Consider the following 25,501-nt stretch of genomic DNA (forward strand, 5'->3'; position numbering starts at 1 on the left):
AGGTGGCTACCGCTTCCCGGCGCCCTGACACGGCGGCTCCCTCCCCCTTCTGTTTAGCTTCCGATATCTGTGCGCGGTTTCACGGCTCCCCGCTTCGTACCTCGATACTCAGCGCTGGAGATGTTCATTTGTAGAGATCCAGATGTATCTTCCTGCGTCTCAGGCTGATTCCGTGGATATTCCTGCTGGTCTGGTACCTATCCAGCTCAACTCAGGGGACCGGCTGAAAAAGGGGTCCCCTACTCCTCCGCCATCTTAACCTCTCCCCTGAATTCTATTTCTAACCCTAAAATAAGGTAGATAAATGTGATGATGGTCCCTTTCAGTACTCAAGTTCCATGCCTACAATTGGCGTGCTGGAAATGGCCCACATATGACACATTTGCTCAGGTCATCCTTAGGTACTAAGGTCAGAAGCTAATAATTTAGCACTGTGTACAAAACTAAAGGCACTGGTTTAATATAGTTGATATTCTCATTGCACATAGAAAACTTAAATCCTGTCCTGGTTTTTAATTCAGAGTGGATAAGAAACAAGTCATTTTGGGCCAGATATATTTTTGAGATAGAGAAAAACCATGTCTTAGCATCCTACCTATCTCCATGTTTGGGTGAATAATCTTTTTTTAAATAGAAGCTGATGTGTTTTAAAATATCCAGATCTTCTCTATTCGGCCTCACAGCCCTTAGGTCTTTTTGATTTCTTCTTCTTATCCTAATATATGATTCCACACTGAGTCCTACTACTTTGATTTTTTCTGTATCTTGCACATCTTTCCCCTCCCCATTCATTCTATTAATCCCATTAATCCTTTACTTAATTCATTTATGAATTAAATTCCAAACCTGGTATTCATGTCCTTGTTTTCAAATAGGTTTTTATTTATTTAGCTATCTATTCATTCACTAACTTACTGCAGATTTTAGAGTGATCCTTCATTCTTCTCATCTGCTCTAGTTTCCCAGGCAGTGCTAGGTGCCCTTCAGTGACAGGAATGCTTTTGAGCTGCTTTCAGTGGGTGAAAATGTGCTGTCTCTTTCCTGGGACCATGAATGGATGGTGACTTGCAGGCTTTACAGTCTGTTGATTTTTTTTTTTCCCTGAAGAAATTTAGGATTTGGGTAAGGATGATTGGGAATTAGAAATCTGTGCTCAGGGGCTCCTGGGTGGCTCAGTCGTTAAGCGTCTGCCTTCAGCTCAGGGCGTGATCCTGGAGTCCTGGGATCGAGCCCCACATCAGGCTCCTCTGCTGGGAGTCTGCTTCTTCCTCTCCCACTCCCCCTGCTGTGTTCCCTCTCTCACTGGCTGTCTCTCTGTCTGTCAAATAAATAAATAAAATCTTAAAAAAAAAAAAGAGAGAAATCTGTGCTCATATTTTCATCTTGTCTTGAATTCCTTCTGTTTATTTTGTTGTCCTCTTATGAATGCACCTGAAATGACCTTGTTCTTATCCACTGTGAATTAAAAACTGGAACAGAATTTAAGGTTTTTATGTGTAATGAGAATATCAAATATATTAAACCAGTGCCTTTCGTGTGGCCCTCAGTGCCTAAGGATGGTTTTTTATGGAGCAAATAGAATTATTTTTCTCAATGCTTAGACTTCTTTTTCACTTATTTCTCAGTTTGAGCTATGTTCTGGATGATTCTAATTCCTGGAAATTTATCTTGTGTTTCATAATTTCCAGTTGTACCCACCTTTCTCATTCTTTTCTAACCCAGTGTGATATCTTGGGTAGTCTGACTACCCAATTCTACCTATTCTATTGTGATATAGTTGCAGTTTACAACTGTCAACAGCAAATAAAAGACCCCGATCCTAATGGAGTAATGTTTCCATGATGCCAGTGCAATAGCATTTGTCTTTCAGACATACTGGTATTTAATGTGATGGTCCATTTTAATTAAATCATATTCCCTAGTTAATCATGCTTGGAACTTATTTTTTCTCTCCCCCTGCCCCCAAAGATCCTATTTCTAGGAAATAAATGTCTTTGGTTAAAAAACTGTGGTTTGCCATTGGTGAAGTCTTGTGGGGTAGTAAGTAGGCCTTTGGGGCTTTCTCATTGTATTGGTGGCACTCATAGGGCAAGAACAGAATAGGGAAGACTGTCCTTAGATTATTGAGTCATCATCTGTATTTGGTCCAGTGTCTGGCGCAGTAAAGATTTATCAGAGTATTTGTTGATGAGTGAGGGGCTGGTATGGCAGAATTGATTGGAGACATAGAGTCATTTTCCCTAGAAAGCTGTCATTAAGATATTATCATCTGAAGTTTTAGATGAAAATAATAACCCACTTGAAGAAGATTTATGCAGCTCTTAGCTACACCCCTATCCCCACTGCCATCTACCAAAATGTTGTGCATTTCCCTGTATCAGCTGGAAAAATGCACGTTACCGTGGAAACCGATAGAGAACTGGCTCACTGATTATCATATGGATGTTCTAATAAGTTTATTTTTTAACCCTTGTGACATTATTTATACTTTATTCAAATGGGTTACTGTAGAGCCAATGTTAGCAGACTTTTTTTTCTTTTTAAAGCGTATGGATTTAGTGTCATGTGGAAATACGAGAATACAAGCTTGATTCCGAAGAACACCAATACGGTTAGCTTGTTTCTGAGACTGCCAAGGGCTCCAGTGTTTTGGTGGATAATGTGAAGAGATATCTCTAACTGATGGGCTTGACTGAAGCACCAAGTTCATTTTGACAACATATAAAATGGAAGTTAAAGTAAATCAGCCGTATCCTCAAAATCTTTTTTTTTTTTTTTGAGCCTTTAGATCATCTCCAGTTATTTTGAGGAGTGTGAATTGAAGAGTTGGAGAGGGGAGTAAAATGTATAAAATAGAATTTTTAAAAATCTTAAACATGAATCACCTGTGTTTGGAAAAATTAAGTAGCTTGCCTAAATGACCAAGCCCTCACTTAAACCAGATCTTTCTGCCTCAAAAATCTCCACGATGAATGCCGATTTTCAGAAAGTGGCTAAACAAAATCAATCCTAAAATTTCACATTGATGCCAAAATTATTTCAAAATTAAAAAACATTATTTTAAAAGAAGGCCAGGCTAGAAAAAAAATCATATTCACCCATGATTATTTATCATACTGCATTTTAAGGCATATTGGAAATGAGACTATCCTGAGATCCAAGAACACCATGCTTTCAAAACTTAAGAATGTTATTCGAAGCAACGTGACCAATTTTTTGAACTTTGATAGAGCTTACGAAAAACGTTGCTTTCACGTGGTTGCCTTCCTACCAGGAAGATAGCTGCCTCTTGTGAAGAATGAGCAGAATGTGAAGAGCCTCTTCAGAAAGAGATCTCTGACATACCTTGTGCGCTTTGCAACATGAAAGCATTTACAAGCGTTTTCTTTGATCCGACAGTTGTTACTAATTGTGATTGGAGCTGTGGTAGTAGTCTCGGCTTTGCAACCCTACATCTTCCTAGCAACAGTGCCCGTGATAGCAGCTTTCATTACACTGAGGGCCTACTTCCTCCACACCTCACAGCAACTCAAACAGCTGGAATCTGAAGGTAGGAGGCTGCATGTACACCGCTTGCCGTGGAAAACAACCACAATGGCTATTTGTGATTCTTGATCTTGCACCTACTTTTCCCTTTTTTCCCTGGCATTTAAACTCTTGCATTATGTAACAATGGCTTCTAAGAACATGCATGCAAAAGGGCACAGTAAATTACAAGGTGCACGTAGATTGTGTTTGTTCATGACCATGGGAATTCATTTTGGTTTTAAAACAAGCGTACGGTCTTATGAGGGTTGGAGTATAGGATATTTGTATATAATATACATAATTATATAAAGTAAAATTTAAAACGATAGTGCTACTATTACTAAAGGTTTGTCTGGGTTCCCAAACAATACTGGATAAAATTTTTCAGATACCCTTCCTTTTCTCCTGGGGGCCCCCGAGCACTGCTTGAGCTGTTGGGGAAGCACATTTTTCAGTAACAGCTTTGCTGCCGGTACATTTTCAGGGTTAAATATCCAGTGTGTTTCTGTTGAAGGTTATTATCTAAATGAAGTCAAATAAACTTAAATAAATTGTCTTAAAAGGAAAACATTTTCTCTCAGCAGTCATTAATTTAGGATTAGCTAGAGAAAAAAGTGCCCAATGGTAGCTAAGAAGTATGAATAAAACATGGCATTGATTTTATAATAAGTTCCCATCCATGGTGACCAAGTAACAAAGGAGTCTAATTCATTAAAAAATAATAATAAAAACAAGTGGCATCTATTCAAAATATGGCACTAGTATGAAAAAACTCTAATCAATGACATTTGGTGAATGATTTTCTTAAGCTAATCTTTTTCGGTACCTGGTAGTAAGAATTTGCATTATGTCGTTATATCATTTGCATTGTTTTCTATGGGAATATTTCACAGGCAGGAGTCCAATTTTCACTCATCTTGTTACAAGCTTAAAAGGACTATGGACACTTCGGGCCTTTGGACGTCAGCCTTACTTTGAGACTTTATTTCATAAGGCTCTGAACTTACATACCGCCAACTGGTTCTTGTACCTCTCCACACTGCGCTGGTTCCAAATGAGAATGGAAATTATTTTTGTCATATTCTTCATTGCTGTTACCTTCATTTCCATTTTAACAACAGGTAATATAAACTTGTTAACTACCTAACTGGCCATTTATTTAAAACTTTGTCAACCCCAAAATGTTACATTCTTATTGGTTGAGCATTTTAGTATTCTTTAAATAGATTTGGGGGGAAGTTTTTTAATCTAAGAATTCATTTATTGTGGAACAAATGATTTCTTTAAATTCGAGCTGTATTGTCCCATCTTTACAGTTTGAAAAACAGAGTGAGTGTCAGATAACAAATCTGTGATTGATAGAATAAAATCATCTTTTGACTCTCATATTGAGAAAGAATCCTGGTGTCAAAAATCATAGGCACATAAAATCCCCCTCCCCCTCCCTGGTAAATTTGTTTCTTTTTACCACCAGTTGTGCAATTCATTATCCTACTGTGACTCTTCCACGAAGAAAAACTACCATAGAAGTGAAATAATTTAGACAGAAGTACCATATTCTTAAGCTAGAAGTGTCCTGAATTTTAAGGTCTTGGGGTGAAAAACCCAAAACCTTTCACCATAAGTACAATGAAAATCTATATGGACAAATGAGTTCTTCTAATTTAAGAAGCTGAATTACTGGGGCGCCTGGGTGGCACAGCGGTTGGGCACCTGCCTTCGGCTCAGGGCGTGATCCCGGCGTTGTAGGATCGAGCCCCACGTCAGGCTCCTCTGCTGTGAGCCTGCTTCTTCCTCTCCCACTACCCCTGCTTGTGTTCCCTCTCTCGCTGGCTGTCTCTATCTCTGTCAAATAAATAAAAAAACAAAATCTTAAAAAAAAAAAAAAGAAGCTGAATTACTGAGCTAGAAGTGTTGAAATAGCTTATACATGTGACAGTGGACATGTATTCCAAGCACCTGCCAAACTGGAGGGATTGTTTGGTTTTTAGGAATAAAAGAATCCTGCTCCAACAGAAAGAAGCACAGGCTGGAGTCACAGGAGGGTCCTGTGGAGCCCTGAGTAGGAGGCTTGCTGGGCCTTCAGAGGAAATGGAGGAGGCATGTGGGAGTGAGACTCGGCTCTGTTCGTCTCAGCTCTTGAGGCCAGATGCGTCCCATGTGCTTCCCTCTGTGGCTGCTTCCTGCATTTCTCCCTCTCTCTCCCCCCACCCCAAGACTGGTTTTCCGGGTGAACCAGAGCTGTGCCACATTGACTGTCTCTGGCCCCTTGAGTTAACAGCAGCATTCTTCCGTCTAGTTACAGAGTCCTGCAGAGAACAGGGAACAGGCTCTCCTTGGCTGCTGCGAGGGCAGCGCGTTCCCCACATACATCCTGCTCTCAGCTCGCGTGGTGGGAAATGACTCCATGCGATGAATATAAGTGAGTGGGCAAATGAACTAAATCCTTAGCAGTACAGTCAAGTTTCTTCTTAGGTGCAGAATTTTAAAATTTGTCCTTTCAGTTATTTGAAACAGGATCGAAGAGGGCTGAATGAACAAAGATGTGTTAACAGTGTATCATGTGCTATAAAATAGTGGTTAAAGATCTGATTGAGTCCTGACATACTAGGGGTGGTAGTCAAAGCATGGACAGATCACTTTAGGTCAGGACCTATCAGTCAGATCGGATTCTCAGTCAGAGGGAATGTTAGCCACACGACAAATACCAGCCCTGCCTCTCCTGGTCTTCAGCTATGGTAACTTGCACATATTAATTAGCTTTTCTAAGGCCCTCATTTTCCTGATATTGTAAATGCACATCATAATAGTACCTATCCTTTTGTGGTGAGTATTAAATGTGATAATTTGTGCAAAACACTTAGTATAGTGCTGATCCCTAGTAAATACCCATAAATCTTATTTATTATTATTATTGAAATTTTATCTTACTCTCATCTTAACCTTCAGAATGAGTAATACACTGGGGACCTGATAAATCTTTCCTATTTAGAATAAACGATTTAGTTTTAAAAGCACATGCCTACTGTCTGTGGTTTGTCTTCTGTCAGAGGAAATGTGGAAGAAAAAATTTCAATCAATAATAATAGGACAGATTATTTCTCCCAATTTTAGAACCCAGTGACAATCTTACCCTGCATTACAGTTGCCAGGACTGACTCTCAACGGGACTTGATAAAATTTTAAGTTTTAAGAACTTTCCTGTTAGAAAAATTTTATGGCTATAAATTAGTGATCGCCTCCAGCCCTAAAAACTATTTATTCTCCTTAAATACTTAAGTATTGTTCATCCTGGGCGAACTAGTCATTTTTTTTAAACATAAAAAGCAGTTTTCTCCCTTTTTCAAGGCAGACGCATGAGTTTTGACCTCCTCATGAAACCCTAAGTCCACTTTCTCCCCCAAAGCGTCTGATTAGCAGAGAAAGTCCTCCCCACAAAGGCAGGAGACATATCTAAACATCTAATGGATGCTGCTCAAACACACCTTTCTCCTGTTTTTGACTTCTTTGTGAAGGAGCTCATCCAGACGTAGAAATTTTTTTTGCATTGCCCATCGTAGTCTTTGAAGGTATTGTTACTAACAGAGGAGGAGTAGAAGAGATGACCATGATATTTACCCAACACCAGCAGCCCCTTCAGTATCTGAAGCATTTTTTTTTTTTAAATAAGGGCAACTCTTTCCTAATAGTCACTCTTCAATTTAAAACGTTGGTTAAATACTTAACTGTATGCAAGATATTATTACTAGTGGTAGATACTGTGGAGAACTGAGATGAAAGATGGTTAAAATTAGCACAAAATTAGAATATAATTTTAATATGATGTATGCCCTAGGAGACGCGTAAAGTGGTTCACAGAAGAGAGAAATAACATAAAGCCTGTTTATATCTTTTTTCCCACCTGTAGGCGAAGGAGAAGGAACAATTGGTATTATTCTAACATTAGCCATGAATATCATGGGTACATTGCAATGGGCTGTAAACTCCAGCATAGATGTGGATAGCTTGGTAAGTAATTATTATTTTTAATAATATTTTTAATAATAATATTTTTATGTTAGGAGTATAGGTAATGACATAAGGGACAACTGCATACCCAGCCCCCAGCTTAAGGAATAAAACATCACAGATAAATCGAAGGCTACTGTGAATCTCACATTAGACCCATATCTCTTTCCTCCTCCACATAGACAACCACAGTCAAGATTTAGCACTGTAGTGAAAAATCCAAGGATTTTTCTAGGACAGATACACAGGAGTGGCATTACTGGGTCATAGAAGACTTTACCCTCATTCAGCTACCAGATGGTGCCCAGTTGTTCTCAAATATCTTGTATCAATTATAGTCCCATCAAGAGAGCGTAGGAATTCTTATTGTTCCATAGCTTCAGTAACACTTGAGGTTGTTAGATCTTTTAATTTTGGCAATCGGATGGTTGTGAAGTGATTACTAAGGAGATAGGTCTGCTTAATACATATTTACTGGCTTTATGAGCTTCCTCTTCTGTTAATTGCTTGTTTCTGTCAATTGCCCATTTTTCTAGTAGGCTGAAGTTTTTCTTATTGATTCATAAGAGTTCATGAATTCAGGGTTAAGTGTCAATTCTGTGTATTTTAAACATGGTTCCCCAGTCAGTGGCTTAGCTTGTAGTGTCTTTTGATGAAAAGAAGCTTTTAAGTTTAATGAAGTTAATTTCATTAATCTTTCCCTTTATGTTGTGGTATCTTGTTTAAGAAACCCTTCCTTATCTTGGGTTTTCTAATTTATCAGCATTACATTTTTCATAGTATTCTTTTTTTTTTTTAATTTTTAAAATTTTCAGTCTTTAGTGAGATCTCCTTTCTCATTCCTAGAGTGTTTCTTTTTGCTTTCTCCCTCTCTCTCTCTCTCTCTCTCTCTTTTTTTTTTTTTGGATCAATATTCCCACGTTTTTATATACTTTATTAGTGTGTACAGAGATCATGTTTTGGTTTTGTTGTTTCTCTTGTCTTGGTTCTCCGGAATGCAGGGCCTGGAGTAGTGTAGAACTGAGTGAATACTGTGTCAGGGGCACAAATCCCATGGCAGCAAGAGTGAGAGATGAAAGGAAGAAAGACAGATTTCCCACTTTATTTAAAGAAATACATGATTTTCAAGAACAGCTTCATCATCAACTTTGATTAGTCTGCCTGGAATAGTCATCCATTACTGCGTTTACAGAGGGGCTAGAGAGCCAAGTTGAGAATGACTGTATTTATAACACTATCATTATACTTTTTGCCTAAGTTCCTTCTCCATTCTCCTAATAGGTCCCATGTTCCCAGAATGCACATGTTCATTCAGCTGTGAAAAGTTTATAACCAATTCCTATCAGAACAAATATCATCATGGGACGCCTGGATGGCTCAGTCGGTTAGGTGGTGGGCTCTTGATTTTGACTCGGGTCATGATCTCAGGGTCAAGAGATTGAGCTTCCCTCAGGGTGGAGTCTGCTTGTCACTCTCCCTGCTCTTCCTACTGTTCGTGTGCTCTCTCTTTCTCTCTCTCTCAAATAAATAAATAAAAATCTTTCTAAAAAAAGAACAAATATCATCATAAAATAATATCTCTAGGGAAAAAACAAAACTTTCCATGCCTTCTTTCTGCCCATGTGTCCTAATATTTTATTTAAGCAAAGCATTTTAATAATTCATTGAAATGTAATTTAACCCTAACATGATTTATATTAGGGTTTCTCTCTTTTCCTTGAACGTTATTTTTTTTGGCGGGGTTGGCCAACTTTTTCAGTGGCTCCATTTATTTCCTCACTTAAGTCTTAATGCTTTGGGGGTTGGGTCTCATAAATGTACTTAGAAATGTTTCTGTTGGAAAATAGCAGGAGAGGAATAAATCAGTATTGTGCTTGCATTTAATTAATTTTTCGTTCAAACTTTCTACAACTTTGACTTTACAATTAGAATCCTCTTGTATTTCACTTCTTTATTTAAAACTATCTCTTTACCTTGTATAGGCACAGTTCCTTTGCTGTATTAATTTTCTTGGTTTATGAAACAACCTCTATACATTGGATGTTGAAACCTTTGTCTGATAACATTTCTATTCTGCATGTCCAATCTCTGTTAAAGTTTAGTGTAAAAAAAAAAAAATAGTTTCTTTAAGGTATGTTGACTTCTCTAAGTTTTTCGCATGGGCATCCTGAGTTTGTAACCCGGTGCTTTGACGCTGTGTCTTTGATCTTCTGGCATAAAAGAGTACTTGCAAAGAACTATTATGTTATAATACAGCCTATGAAAAGTATCAATATTTGCATTTGATCTCATTTTAAAAAATCATGTTCTTTTGTTTGAATATCAAAGTGCTCACATTAGTTTTCATTTCCCTGTGAAATAGCACAAGTGGTCTTTCCTTGGCCCTTGTGGGTATTCGTAGTTAATTGTGCTGCAGGTAGGAGGGGAGATAGCTGTGTCCTCAAATTTCACATTCTATATAATGTTAACATTGAAGGTCCTTGTGACCTCTGAAGGAAAAATTCACTGTGTTCTCATGTTACATTACTGAGTGTCTTAACTGAATTTAGATCTGAGTTTAAATGCAGTAAAGAGTGTCAGTGCTTTGTTTGATATACACTTCCAGTTTTCCAGTGCAGAGTTACTCAGAAAAAAAAAACTATCTTTAGATTTAGAGTATTTCATTTACCTCTCTGGCCTAGTTTAGACACAGACACAGAATCAAACATAAACAGAACTATGAAGTTATAAAAATGGCAATATGACTTTTTTTTTTACTGCTCATCAGTTGCTTACACCCAGGTGCCTGGCTTTTATGAGCTTTCACCCAGTAACGGTAATATTTGGATGATAACACTTCCTCATTGTTACTTCATGTCACTTTGTATTTGTAACTGACTGCACATCTCCATTTTCAGCATTCAAAGCTGACCAAAACCCCTTTGATTACATTTTCCTAATAAATTCTTTATTATATTCCCGAAGATAGTTCTTTCCCACCTTCTTATCTTTTCTCGGGAGCTCCAGTCATTCCACCCCCTGTGTTCTCAGCCAATGACCTTGCTACATACTTCCTAGGAAAAACCAGATGCAACCAGCAAGAATTTCCTTGTTTCTCTCCACCAACTTCACCAGCCTATTTCACCTCTACTCATAGGCCCTACCTTCCCTCTGTGTCTTTGTTCCTATTTAAAGACCAGTAATATGCAATTAACTGCTCTTTGTGGGACCTTTGTCCCCATCATAAAACTACCTTCCCTTGATGTCTAACTTGCACCTCTTTTCTTTGATCTATTTATAGCACAACTTCTTGAAAGACTGCCTGTCTCCATTTCCTCCTTCCCATTCTTGCCACAGCCTACTCACTTCGTTTGCATTAGCCCCATGACTCATGACCAACATCTTACCAGAGCCAACGTCCTTGTCTCCCTTACCCTCTCAGCAGTATGTACGCCAGGGACAAATCCTTCTTGGTGATACTTCCTTCTCTCACTACCATGTTGCTCCTCCCGCCTGTCTCTGCTACCTCTCTGGTTCCTCCTTAGTTCTCTTTGCTGGCCCCTCCTCTTCTTCCAGATCTGAACGTTAGCTATATTCCAGCCCTCTTCTGTCTGTCTTCCCTGTAGGTGCTACCATCTAAGTCCATGCTATAGAAATCATCTATATCTCATTCATATCTCTAGTTTAGACCATTCCCCTGCTCTCCGAAGATACCATACCAACTTAACTCCTCTCTCTGTTTAGAAAGCACAGTGCTAAGAATATCTTCTAGGAAACCTGACATTTTGGGGCCTAAGTTCTTGTCTAGAATCTCCTCAAAATACCACCTGGGGTATCAAGAGACCATTAAAAGGGAACACAGCTTCTATTCTACCTACTCATTTGTCTGGCTATATATAGTAGTTTGGGAAAAAATTCATCTGAACATTGTCACCTTATGAATGATATAGTTTAACAGGTTGTGAATTACCATAGAAATTTAAAAAATAGTAAAATTACCAGAGAGTCAAATTTAATAATTCCCACAGGAAACCCCCATTTTAGGGAATTTCCAATTATTTCAGTTGATACCATGATGTTTTAAATACTGTTATTTCAAATTCACTCTTCATTTTAACATGAATTGTGTATATGTCTGTCTATTTATTTCACATGTGTATTTTATACCGTTCTGTAGATGAGCAAAAAATGAAACGTTAATTCCTTTTAACTCCATACCTCAAGTACTGTATGAATTATAGTTGTTATTGCTAAAGCTGTTATTTTAAATTTTTTGTGTTCTTTTTTAGAAAAATATTTTATTTTTACATTGAGAGACAGCATGAGAGAGAGAGAGCGCGCAAGCTGGAGGAGACGCAGAGGGAGAGGGAGAGGCAGACTCCCTGCAGAGCTGGGACCCAATACGGGCTCAGTGCGGGGCTTGATCCCAAGACTCTGGGATCATGACCTGAGCTGAAGGCAGACACCCAACCGACTGAGCAACCCAGACACCCCAATTTTTTGTATTAACAAATTTGTGTACTAATTTATTTTTTTTGAATTCACAAGATGCCTGCCATTTTTAGTAGTAAGCTTCTTTTTGTCCTATTGTTAGCTACTTAAGCATTATGTATCTTAAATAGGCAATGTTTATACCTACATTTCTGCCTCCATGAATGAATGACAAATAAATAAGAGTTAGGATGGGTGCAGAAGTGATGTTTCAAACTTAGCAATATCAAGCCATCTGGTGACTGGTATATTATGCACACTCAAAGTCTGTTTGAATGAGACAGTTGACAATTTATGTATCTTTCAGGATTGTCTTCCACTTAGTGAGCATAACTAAAAGATCTGAGCATGTGAATGGTATCCTGCTTAATTCTCTAACTACAGCAGCAGATAAGACATGCCTGTTGTACTGTGTGTTCCTAATAAGACAAGAGGAAGGAAGCCACCAGGATGAGCAGGGAAGACTGTGTATCTGCAGGGCTTATATTTAGATTCTAGTTAATGAGCCTCTAGAAAGTTCTTGCAAGAGTGATGCAATCTGAGAAGAGTTTTCTGTCAATAGAAACTCCCTCTGTTTCTCCTTTATCTTTTTATTGCCTGTGTTTATTTTGGATTCCAGTAAAGATCAAGTGACGGATGGTACTGTGACAAACAAGAGAACGAAAAAAGGGGAACGTGCCTTCTCTTCATTGCTCCTGGTGCCCAGTTCTCTTGTATTGAATGAAGTTTTAGCTCTAAGAATTTGAGGGGAGTATTCAGTTCTCCTATCCGCCCCCTTCAGTAGTCTCTTGATCATATCTTTCTTGTTTTTCTGTTTTCTTGAGGCTTTGTGGCATGTTTTCCATTCATGACATCTGTCCCCAGACTTCTTTTCATCCAAAAATTTTCTTTCTATCCTGCAGAGTGGTTTTTCTACTCTGCATTCCACTCTTGCTTTATCAGCAAAATATTGTGTGGCCTTAGGCAAGTCATCACACCCCCCCCCCCCCCCCCCCCCCCCCCCNTCTCTGTGAAAGGAAACAGTTCGGTTAGAAATTTTCTAAGGCCCATGTTAGCTCTGTCATTCTCTTGAGTCCTTTTCATACGAAAGATTTCAAGTCTTGATTGGCATATATGTAGGCATTATTCCAGATGTCCACAGGAATCAGACCTCTCTGCCACTATCCCTGACTGCTCAACTCCAGTGGTTAAGTCATTTACCACTGCATTTGTAGGAGCAGGACAAAGAACTGAACTAGTATGTTACTAGAGCCAACAGAGAAAGTGCCATTGAGATGTTCTGGAGTCTTGAATTAGTAGGAGAGGCTTATGAGAGCCATAAAGGATTGCTGGAGTGTTGGCAAGTTTAGAAAATTTGTTGAGCTTTGTGCCTGTCCCTTTAACTTCCTGGGTTTAGGTTTTTTCATTTGTACCAAGAATTAAAGGATTAGATCAGATGTTCTCAACCTCAACAGCACATGAGGAAACTTTCAAAAATTAGATTACTCAGGGTCCTGTAAGATCAATTAAATCAGTTCTCTTGGTCAGGGGCAGGGTGATTAGGCATGATGTCGATATTTTTTGAAGTGTTCCAGGCAATTCTAATGTGTATCTAGACTTGTGAATCACTGGATTAGATGATCTCTAACATTCATTTTAGCTCTGACTTTTTGTGTGTGTGTCATAGTAAGGTGTCAGCAAACATTTTCTACAAAGGGTCAGATAGTTACTATTTTCAGCTTTGTGAGCTATATGGTCTCTCTTTGTGAGGCTTTGTAGGGCAAAGCTAATGCAAACGATTGGATTTGGCCATTGGGCCATAGTTTTTGCTGACCTCCGGTCTATGGAATAGAATTTACTTTGGAATTGATGGACCACCAGCAAATCATTTTTGCCCTACATATTAACTAATATATCTATAATACATATAAAGGATGATGCTTAGTAGCAGTACTTTGGGGAAGCCAAAATACTTCAAAATTAAGATGCTTAGAGAGAATCTTGTTAAAATTGTATAAACTTTGAAAAATATTTTGATATGATATTTTAGACCCCTCTTCTTGAGATTTTCTTTGGAAAACTTTCAATGGATACCGCATGGACCGAATTTTAATCATCAAGCACTTGCTGATGGCCTGTCATTGCTTTTAAAAAATAATAATACCAGATAGAGTGTAAGTAAGTTCAAGTTTGAGTAGTAGATTCAGTAAGTGATGTGAGATTTTTCAAATTCAAGGGTAAATTTGAGAGTTTTCCGTGCCCGTTGGCACACTTAATACCATGATTATTAATGTTCTTAATTACTGAAAATAGGCACCAACATATTTGATACCTCTGTGTTTCTTAGGATATGCCTTTTGTCATTAGCTGTAATCGATTTTCTTTCTCTTATGTTAAGAACACCATTTCTATTACTTCTTGAGTCAGAAAAAGTGACATTGATTTGCCATGTGATTTGCCATAGGTTGGCAATAAACAATTTATGTAGGTAGCAGGCTATAAGAATTTACAAAACATTAGAGTGCCTAATACACTATAAGTAGCTCATTTATGCTGTTAATAATTTATAGCAATACAGTCCTTGACTAACTTTTTAAATGTTCTAGGAGCATAAGTGATAGACACAGAAAGATAGACCAAAGTTTCAGGAACATGTTTTCAGCAGAGACTGTTTTCATGATAACCATTATCTCATAAGTCTATGTGCATGGGCTAAAGATTATGCTAATGACTGTAATGTGGCTTTGGGTGGCAGGTCTGTGTTAGTGAGTCCTGAAAAACATTTTATTTGGACCTAGGAGGAAGGATCTATGGTTTAAAACCTTCCTTTATATACTTTATATTATATATATTGTATATATGTATATATTATATATACTTTATATACTTTTATATATTTTATATTCATGGTTTGAAAACTTCTCTTGTAAAATGTGTGAAGTTTTTCACCTTGCATCAGTTTTTCAGATGATTCTCTTCACATTTATTTCCTGTAATCTTCTTATAAAAACCAGTTATGAAATCTCTGTACAGTGTTGCCTGCCAGATGTCGGGCTTATGCAATATATTTTCTATTATCATGGCTCTTCTGGTATTAAGCATATAGTTTAGATGTTCATGCATAGTTTTCATGCCCTGTTTTCTATACGACCAAAAGGACAAAAGGAAATAGAGCAAATATTTTTGTGGAGGAGGGGAGTCTGGCATTCTGACTTACTCTAGAAAAGATGTTGAAGCCTTTTCTTCCCTCATTGTCAACAGAGAGGGAAAAGGAAAATCAGGAATCACTTTTTTTTTTTTTTTTTTTTGAAAAANTTTTTTTTTTTTTTTTGCTGAACACATCACTTATAAAATAAGGTTGTGATAAGGCTGTGGAGCTTTCTTTTTGTTAAGACCACCACATTCCCTAAACACTTTGTTCTCCTAATGCTTAGATTAGAAACTCAGAAGTTATTATAAAGATAATGAGATTCAGTGTTAAAGATTGACTCAGGAGAATTTTTGGAGCATAATAAATTTAAATAAGAAAACCAGAAATTAATTAGTTAATTAATTTTATTATTATTTTTTTAGCAAAACCAGGAATTTAAAGCAGCTGATTCTCAAGTAAAAATCCCACCTCATTTTGGCTAAACTTGAATTTTATGGAAGCCTGTACAGATTATGTCAGGTTTTCCTCTTCACATGAAGAATAGGTTGAGAATCTTAGCGCCGGAGTCTCATTTTGCCTTCATCATTTATTTCTCAAAATCTAAGACAAATGCTCTCACCTAAGCTTGTGATGGCTACTTTGAGACTCTCCTGTCAGGGGGCCAGGCAGAGCTGCCCCTCGTTCTTCCTCAGGAAACCCCTTCAATGCAGAGGAAGAGGCAGCTAGTCTACAATCTACAGTCACTCTGATAATCGCCAAATCTGAATTTCCATCCAGTGGCATGGTGGTTTTTACATATCACCTGAAAATGTTAATAGACATTCTAAATTAGAAAAAGGAATAAGTTAAAATAAAAAGCTCAATTGAAAACAACTAGATGAGACTAAAAATAGTTTGGTATGTTGCCACTTCCTTCAAATCCAAATAGCAATGTATATTTTCAGACTGAGAAGCTGAGAGGTACAATGGCAGCCTCGATTGCCTGCTGAGGGACTCAGCACTGTCATTCACCCTGCCCAGATACTGCTTTCAGCAGATGAGGTAGAACAATGGAGTCAGTCGTACTTAACAAAGATTTATTAAGGGACTACTCGGTGCTAAGCCCTAGATGGGGAGGATACAACAAGGAATGCTTTGAATAAGGTTACTGTAGTAGGCAACTTGGGCTTAACATGAAACCCGTGGGGTATCAGCATCAGGTCCTCTCTCTTGCATGGACACATTTGGAGGCTCTATACTTAATTATAAATGCATAATTTTGATGCTTTCACATAAGAAGAGACCCTTCAATTATTTAAGCTTTAGGTTCCACCAAACGGGTCCATCCCTGGTCAGCTGTGAATCTTTGGCTATGAAATCAAATGTATAAGAAATATGACTCTACCTTTGCTATAATTGAATTTATTTGCTGCTTGAACATGTGTGCTGCTGAGTGCAAGAAGTGATCCCAGCATATTCAGAAATTCTGCTGGAAGCGAATCTAAATTCTGAATGGAGTTTACAGAATGCCAGTACACTGAGGGGGAGCATCTGGTCCTAGGTTTCCCCTTGTCTGTGTTGTCTCTGAGATGTTGAGTTGGCTCTTTGACCTAGAGGTGGACAGTCTAGGGAGACTGCATCTTTGTTCTTCTGATCCTGATTGTGAGTCATCTTTGATGAGCTCTCCCTCAACTTCTTCCATGCCCAAAGCATGGAAGACCCTGAGGGACCAAAGGATTGGGACTTGGCTTTCCTCTAGCACCACTCTGGAAATACAGGGAAATCTGAAACTATCTGGGTCTAGATATGCCCAGCACCCATGTCCACCCTACTGCTTCCATGCTATGCCACATACTGGAAGTTTCTCTAAGGCATGCCTCATTCCTGGGCTCCACCTTGTTATTGAGGCACAGGTCTCCTGTGTTCCAAAAATCCCCCAGATCTATTCAAGGATAGAACTAGAGTTTGGTTGCAAGTCAGGACTCCTTTTTAAGGAACTGGTGGCTAAGTCCTCTTGTTACCCCGATTCATGAGTCAGATTTTGGGGTGAGGAGAGGAGCTGTTTCTCAACCATCATAAATCTATGGCTACCATTTTTGCATAAACACCGTGCTTTGAGTCTTTCAAGTTTTGGTTTTTGAAACTTAACAGCCAGTGTTCATATGGCTCAAAAATTTCAAACTATCCATCTCTGGTTCCAAAAGCCAATTTTTGAAACTTGAAAGACCAAAATTGATTTTTTTTTGCTCTGGTTCTTTTGTGGCTTCTCCTTTCAAAAGCAGTGGGAGTAGAATGTGCCAATTGGAGAGCCTGTGAGGTACAAGGAAGTAGTAATTTATAATATTATCTGGCCACATCATCCCTTCGTAATGGCATTTCAGTGGTTGCAAAACTGGCCATAATGCAGCTGTCTACACTAGCCACCTTTTCTCCTCATCAGAAAATTTCCCAACCCGCTGAACTGAATAAGCGTCTGCTCAAATGCTGTGGATGAGTGCCCATTGTTAAGATGAACTTGTTCTTGATCAGGGATATTTGACTATGCTGTGGGTAACTATGTTAGCCTGTCTTGAGATCACTTTAAACAACTAGACTATATGAAAAATGATGAGTTGAAAATTTCATTTTCTAAATTTGATAGGTACATTCCATTTACTACATTTGACCTTAGAAGTTCTAGATTCACCCTCAGTGGTAAGCCTCACTAATGGAGTAATTTGCTATTCTCTTCATAACTCCTTATGCAAAAAAATTATATACATTTCAGTGCTGCCAAAATAATGGTTTTAAATGTCATTTTCTAATAACACTACATATAATTTTGAGTAGTTTAGATAGCAGTATATAAGTTTTGCTTGCTGTTTGGAAGTATTAAAATATAAAGGTTTTTTTTTTTTTGTATCGTGTCTTTCTTGATGTACTGAAGCACTTAACACGACATGCAGAAATGTCAACAGACTTACTTTATTTCATAAAATTAAGCTTCATTTCTGGATTTCTCTCAATCATTTCAGGAGGGCAATATTATTCTTATGCAGGATATATACAATAAAATATTTTAAATGTTTTTTTTTTTTTAGATTTTATTTATTTATTTGACACAGAGAGAGAGCACAAGCAGGGGGAGCAGCAGGCAGAGGGAGAGGAAGAAGCAGACACCCCGTTGAGCAGGGAGCCCCATGCCGGGATGGATCCCAGGACCCTGGGATCATGACCTGAGCCAAAGGCAGATGCTTAACTGACAGCCACCCAGGCACCCCTTTAAATGCATTTGAGCTGTTTCTCCCGCAGTTCCATCTCAGTGGTAGTTATAATTCTAATCGATCTTCCAGGCCTTATATAGGCTAGCATCTCTCTAGGAAAATTAATGATAATGAAATAGAAGAGTGTATTTTAATTCAAAGTTAATAAAAAATAACTGAATCAGGATTTAACAACCTCTGAAAGTCGCCCATAATTTGGAATTGAAATTATTATGTGTGGGAGCCACTCTAGAGTTATTTATAATGGGTGTGGGCTTTGGATATTTCACTTCCAATAACAATGGATTTGGTTTAAAAGAATTCCCCTCTTGAATCTTGAAAAATTATTGAAGATGATATGAAGATATTTTCAAGATGAAAAATATAAAGCAACAGAATTACTAGATGGAAGAGCTTCACAAAGCGCAAGCTTGATCAGTAGCATGTGAAACAAGCAATACAATTACATTTGCTAAGATGGAATTTTTAATGTTCAATCAGGGATCAATATTTAAATTCCTCTGATCTATCTACCAATAATTCCACAGTGGAGATGAAAAAAAAAATCCCATTTCATGGTTTGATAAGGAAAAATAGCAATAATAGAAGCAAATGCCCCAAATACATTTCTTCCCTTTTTTTGCAAAAGGAATCATTTCCAATAATCTAAGCCTTAACTATAAATATGGTTATAAATTAACATTGTGAAGGAGAGGGTTGAACTCTTTTTCTCTCTCTCTCTCTTTTTTTTAAAGATTTTATTTATTGATTTGAGAGAGAGAGAACATGAGCCAGGGGAGAGGCAGAGGAGGAAGAAGCAGACTCCCTGCCGAGCAAGGAGCTTGACATGGGGCTCGAATCCCAGGGCTCCAGGATCACGACCCCAGCTGAAGGCAGGCACTTAACCGACTGAGCCACCCAAGCACCCCAAGAGGGTTGAATTCTTGACCAAGTAAAACCAGAATCAATAATTACTTCTAAGACGAAAAAAGCAATAAATTTCCTTCCAGTAAGCTAGTAATTCCTGGGCAGGGCTGAGCCATCAAGGATTATAACTATTAAAAATAGGAATTGAGTAAATTCAAAGTCTTCAACTCTTTCTTGTTATTCATTTACAGATTCATGTATATGTAATCATTCACATATTCATTCCTTTATTCCTTTATGAATTTTTAAGATATTTATTAAATGCCTGTTATTTGCAAGGCTCTTTTTAAAATTATATTCCAAATTCCAATAAATCATAACTATCCAGAGGAATATGTTCTTAAAGAATTTAAGCACCTTTGAAATATAGTTGAGCTCTTTTATTTCTGTATGCATTAAAGATACACTTTATTAAATGTTACATGAATAGATTTATAGAGCAACCATGTATTTAATTTCAAACACAACTTTTATATGCAGTGACATTTTACAATGTCAGCAATGGAAATTGACCTGTAAGTAATTTATATAAAAATGTAATTATTTAACCACAGATAGGGAACAATGACTTAAATTTGTTTGAAGATTATTGTGAAGTCATTCAAAATTTACTAAGCATCAAGGGTCCACTTGCTACCCAGCTGACATACAGAATTGTAGACAGTTTTTAAGGCAGTTTGAGAGAAAGGTGAAAATCTTAGTAGTGGTTTTGAGGCGTGGAAAGTTTTATTATGCTGTACCAGTTGTACAGCAGTGTGCAGTGTTGTTCATAGTAGAAGAAAAAATTTCCCCTTGACATCATCTATTCCTTTGAGTATAGTTTGGCCATTTATGTGTGGCTTGCATAACTGAGAATTAAATGATCACAAAAATAAACAGGTCTATACAGAGCCCATTTATATAAATCCTAGTTAATTCTCTTTGGTTAAGCTTTTAATTATATCCAATTATTTCCTGTTAGTTCATTGAAAAATCTCCTGACAAATAACCAGGTGACGATGAGCAGCGTCACATCTTACATGTTATTTTTTTTAGGAAACATCACACTAATTATGGCATTGCCTCCAGTTATTAGGCAAACAAACATAAAATACTGTTATTTCATTTCAGATGCGATCTGTGAGCCGAGTCTTCAAGTTTATTGACATGCCAACAGAAGAAAGTAAACCACCTACCAAGTCATTCAAACCATCCAAGGATGCCCAGCTCTCAAAAGTTTTGATTACTGAGAATCATCATGTGAGGGAAGATGACATCTGGCCCTCAGGGGGCCAAATGACTGTCAAAGACCTCACAGCAAAGTATATAGATGGTGGGAATGCCATACTAGAGAACATTTCCTTCTCAATAAGTCCTGGCCAGAGGGTGAGCTTTAAATATTCCTTGCTTTGTTTGACCTGTGTTTAGTAAGTAAATCTCAGGAGCCTCAAGCAATGTGTTGGTAAAATCCATTGGTAACATCGTTATTGTAGACTAAGCCCAATATTGAATATACATATTTCAAGTTATTAATTGTGAAGCCATTATTTTTTCATATGATATTTAGTTTGCTGAGAACAGAAACAATATAGTTGGTTCATTTTAAGTGTGATTCTACTTATAGAATATCTAATCGATTGCTAGGTTACTAACTGAAAGAAGCTGTTAAATAAACCAAAATTATAATATGTTCTGAATTTTGCATCTTGAAACTGTCTTCCATTTCAGGGAAGAGAAATATTTTGTTGTTGACTCTAATTTCGTCATGAATTATACCTAATTTACACTCTGTCCAACAAGTGGTATTTTTTTTCTTAGCTTTGTTTAGTTTATTTGGAATTCTAATCGAGGTATGGATTATTTAGATTGTTTCCCAATAATTTACCAAGCAAAAGTTATTTGCTAAGCAACAATTTTATTATTTAATAAGCAAAAATAACCATGCATTATTTTGAGGTGGTCCTTATAGATCCCAGCCCTGAGCTGAATACATGAGTGGTATGCAGATATACCAATTCTGGAATTGATTCTTGGAGAAAGTGGCAGTTATTCTCCCTATATTTCATGTTCCAGATGTGGTGTTATATTTTATATTTCAAATATATTTCAAATTATATTTTATATTTCGGATCGCTTATTCTGGGCTGCTCCATAAATCTAGACAGGATTGTTATATTCCTTTGATTGTTTATTTCTTAAAATTAAGATAGAATACAATAGAGCCACTTCTTATGAAAACTGAATTTTAAAACTTTATCTCTTTGTGGTTTAATTTCAAATAGAGATTTTTTTTTACCATTGAGATAATGTGAGTAACCTTTGTTAGGCCACCATCACAGTCACTAACGTAGGAACAGACTATTATTACTTACTTTGGCCCCTCGGTTTAGGAATATTTCATAATTTGATGCATTGGAAAAAAATTTATTAAAGAAAATGTAGGGTGAGCAAAAATGTTTCTATATACCATGCTAAATGGCTTGAAATGGCACAGCAGAGATTATGACTGTCCTTTTTAATCATACAGTTAGGATAAATACATACTACTAAAATTATTCTTTATTATATTTTTGCTCATCAAGAATGGGGTTTGTTTGTTTTTTCTTTTTTTGAGAGAAAACAGGTTTTTTTTTAATTTTAAGTTTTTATTTTATTAAGTTTTTATTCCAGTTAACCTACAGTGTTATATTAGCTTCCAGTGTATTATATAGTGATGCAACATTTCCACACATCACCTGGTGCTCATCACAAGTGCTCTCTTTAATCGCCATCACCTGTTTAATCCATCCCCCCAGCCCACCTCTTCTCTGGTAACCAGCATTTTGTTCTCTATAATTAAGAGTCTGTTTCTTAATTTGTCTCTCTCTCTTTTTTCCTCTTTGCTCATGTCTTTTGTTTCTTAAATTGCATTTGTGAGTGAAATTATATGGTATTTGTCTTTCTCTGACTTACTTTGTTTAGCATTATACTCTCTAGTTCCATCCATGTCATTGCACATGGCAAGATTTCATTCTTTTTCATGGTTAAAAATATTCCTTAGATAGATAGATAGATAGATAGATAGATAGATAGATAGATAATGTCTTCTTTATCCATTCATCAATTGGTGGACACTTGGGCTGCTTCCATATCTTGGCTATGATAGATAATGCTGCTGTAAACATAGGTGTGCATATATCCCTTTGAATTAGTGTTTTTGTATTCTTTGGGTAAATACCTGGTAGTGCAATTGTTGGATCATAGGGTAGTTCTATTTTTAACTCTTGGAGGAACCTCCATACTGTTTTGCACAGTGACTGCACCAATTGACATTCCCACCGACAGTGCAAAACAGTGCATTGTTTGTATTTCTGTGGTGGTGGTTGTTATTTCTCCTCTGTCATTTGTAATTTTAGAGAGAAAACAGTTTTAAATCAACATAAATGGAAAGATCGGATTTAGATTAAATTTATCCCCTATATTAGAATGAGGTTGTTTATGTTGTTAAGTTATGCTTTAGAACTATGTAAATTTATTTGCCTTTGTTCCTCCCTTGCATTGAGAAAACACATAATTAAGTATTCGCCTTTGCTTTGCACATAAGTGAATGCAACAGGCAGCAGAGGATGTTCTTGAGACCACCATGGTAGATTCCAAAAGTGATGTCAAGTTACAAACAATAGCAGGAAATAGGTTGATATAAGCCAGAGTGAAAAGCCTTGGTAAAATATTTCCTTTCCATTCTCCTGACATCCTCCCAACCCTTTGCTTTATTGATGCACAATTTCCCACTAAATTAAATTCAACCAAGTCCTAGTGGAGTGACAGAATTTGCAGAGTCCTTATTTCTGTAGGTAGTTTCCTTGACGTGAGAGTAATAATAAAACATTCTGTAAAATGAGAAAGAAGCAGTATGCTTAGGGATTTCATGTTCTCTGAACCTTTATATAGAAAATAGGCCACATGTGTTCAGTAACTATTCTTTGCAAGGAATGGTAAGTGCTTTGGGGGAATTGAAAATTACTTACATAAGGATCTTGCCATCCAAAGAGGGAAACTAAGGTTTATCAAGTGCTTATCATGTCCTAAGCACTGTTTAAAGACATTTATTTGCTATCATATTTGATCTTATTTTAATTCCAAACGTAGATATTATTACCCCTTTTGTGCAGTGAAAGAAACTGAAGTTCACTTAAGTGAACAAGTTAGCAGGGATCTTAAACCCAGATCTGTCTGACTTTAAAGTTCTTTTTTACCTGCTTCCCTTAAAAGTAGAAAAAGAAGGAGCCAAAGGAGAGAGGAAGAAAGAGAGTGAGAAAAAGAGATATCTGTCCCAGACAATGACCATCTAAAAAGGGAAATGCAACATCCAGTAAGAAGTGAGGCAGATGACTGTGAAGTTAATAAAGCTTGAATTTCAGAGTTTTCTTGCCTGAGCCCCTTCCAAGGCCCTGTACTTAATTTTTTATTTCTAATTTTGAAAGCTTTATTCCTGGGAAGAACTCCTCCTCCATAATGTATAAGTTTCAATTCCAAAAATCCTTGTTATACCCTTGAATAAAAGATATATAGATAAAATGCTAAGGTAAGGAGGAAGCAATTAGTATCAACTGGGAGTTGGGCTATTCAGGGAAAGTTTTCCACAGGAAGTGGCATTTAGAAGGAGTCTTTGAGACTTGAACTGTGTATTTGAACAAGCAAAGGTGAGTGAAAAAGGATGCTATAGGCAGAGGGAATAATACAAGACATGGGGCTTGTACAGAAAACAATGACTGGTTTAGTCAGATTGGCGGATGCGTAAAGGATTAAACAGAAGACAAATTGGAGCAACATGATGGAAATTATGAATCATGGGAGCTGAAATAATAAAGGAAGTTGAAGATTCAGAAAATCCTACCCAGTTTTGCTACTAAGTGGTCTTTGGTTATCTTCAAGAGAGCAGTGATTCTCAAAGTATGATTCCCTGGATCTGGATCATCCACACCACTTGAGAACTTGTGAGAAATACATATTCTTAAGCCCCACTCAACCCTACTGAATAAAAACTCTGGGTGTAGGAACAGTGGTCTGTATCACTGATACATGCCCTTCCCAGCATGAGAGCCCAATTTAAGACAGTTATTAGGTGTAGAGAAATGAGGGTAGAAGTCCAACTCCAAAGGGTTAGGGAATGGGTGAGTACTGAAATGAGGAGTTATGTAGAACACCAATGGTGGTGGTGGGAAAGAGAAAGAACACCTGCCTAAGAGGATGGCTATGTGGAAGGATTTTGCCTTTGCACTGTAGAGATTTTGTTTTTTGTTGTTTTGTTTTATTTTGTTTGTTTTTTGAGACAGAAGGAAAGGAGGTAACTGGAGTTAAAGAGAAAGATGAGAAAAGAGTTGGGAAACTGAAGGTGTTCATATTATACAGCCTTGATCTTTTAAGTCAATTATAAGTCATAGGAATTGAGTAGCATCAGTCCTGTAACTTTGTTCTTCTCTTTCAGTATTGTGTTGGTTATTTAGGGTCTTTTGCATCTCCATATAAACTTTAGAATCAGTTTGTCAGACCCACAAAATAACTTGCTGAGATTTTGACTGGGATTGCATTGAATCTATAGATCAAGTTGGAAGGAACTGAGATCTTGACAATATTGAATCTTTCTCTTCATGAACATGGACCATCTCTTTATTTACTTAATTTTTCTTTGATTTCATTCATCACAGTTTTGTGGTTTTCCTCATCTAGATCTGTATATATTTTCTTATATTTATATCTAAGTATTTTGTTTTAGGAATGCTAATGTAAATGGTAATGTGTTTTTAATTTCAAATTCCACTTGTTCATTGCTGATATTTAGGAAAGCATATGTATATTAACCTTGTATCCTCCAACCTTGCTATAATCACTTATTAGTTCCAGGAGTTTTATTGCTGATTATTCTAGATTTTGTACATATATAATTATGTCATCTATGAACAAAGACAGTTTTATTTCTTTCTTCCCAATCTGTGTGCTTTTTATTTCCTTTTCTGGTCTTAATGCATTAGCTAGAATTTCCAGCATAATGTAGAAAAGGAGTTACGGGAAAGGACGTGCTTGCCTTGTTCCTGACCTTAGCAGGAAGTCTTTGAGTTTCTCACCCTTACATATGATGTTAACTATAGGGTTATTATAGATATCTTTATCAAGTTAAGGAAATTTCCCTCTATTCCTAGTTTGCCGAGAGTTTTTATCAGAAATTAGCATTGGATCTTGTCAAGTGAATTCTGCATCT

The 25,501-nt window shown here is 37.1% G+C and overlaps 1 protein-coding gene across 1 annotated transcript in view; it reads left to right on the forward strand.

The window, feature by feature from the left end:
* CFTR (CF transmembrane conductance regulator) overlaps window positions 1-25,501 on the forward strand; it is a 168,940-nt gene that overhangs the window by 113,662 nt on the left and 29,777 nt on the right. Inside the window, exons 19-22 of the mRNA XM_034671039.1 lie at window positions 3,400-3,550; window positions 4,422-4,649; window positions 7,436-7,536; window positions 20,395-20,649. Coding sequence (XP_034526930.1) covers window positions 3,400-3,550; window positions 4,422-4,649; window positions 7,436-7,536; window positions 20,395-20,649 — 735 coding nt within the window. The remainder of the gene's footprint in view (window positions 1-3,399; window positions 3,551-4,421; window positions 4,650-7,435; window positions 7,537-20,394; window positions 20,650-25,501) is intronic.

Source organism: Ailuropoda melanoleuca, chromosome 1 (assembly GCF_002007445.2).
Source record: "Ailuropoda melanoleuca isolate Jingjing chromosome 1, ASM200744v2, whole genome shotgun sequence".
In the NCBI taxonomy this organism is placed as follows: Eukaryota; Metazoa; Chordata; class Mammalia; order Carnivora; family Ursidae; genus Ailuropoda; species Ailuropoda melanoleuca.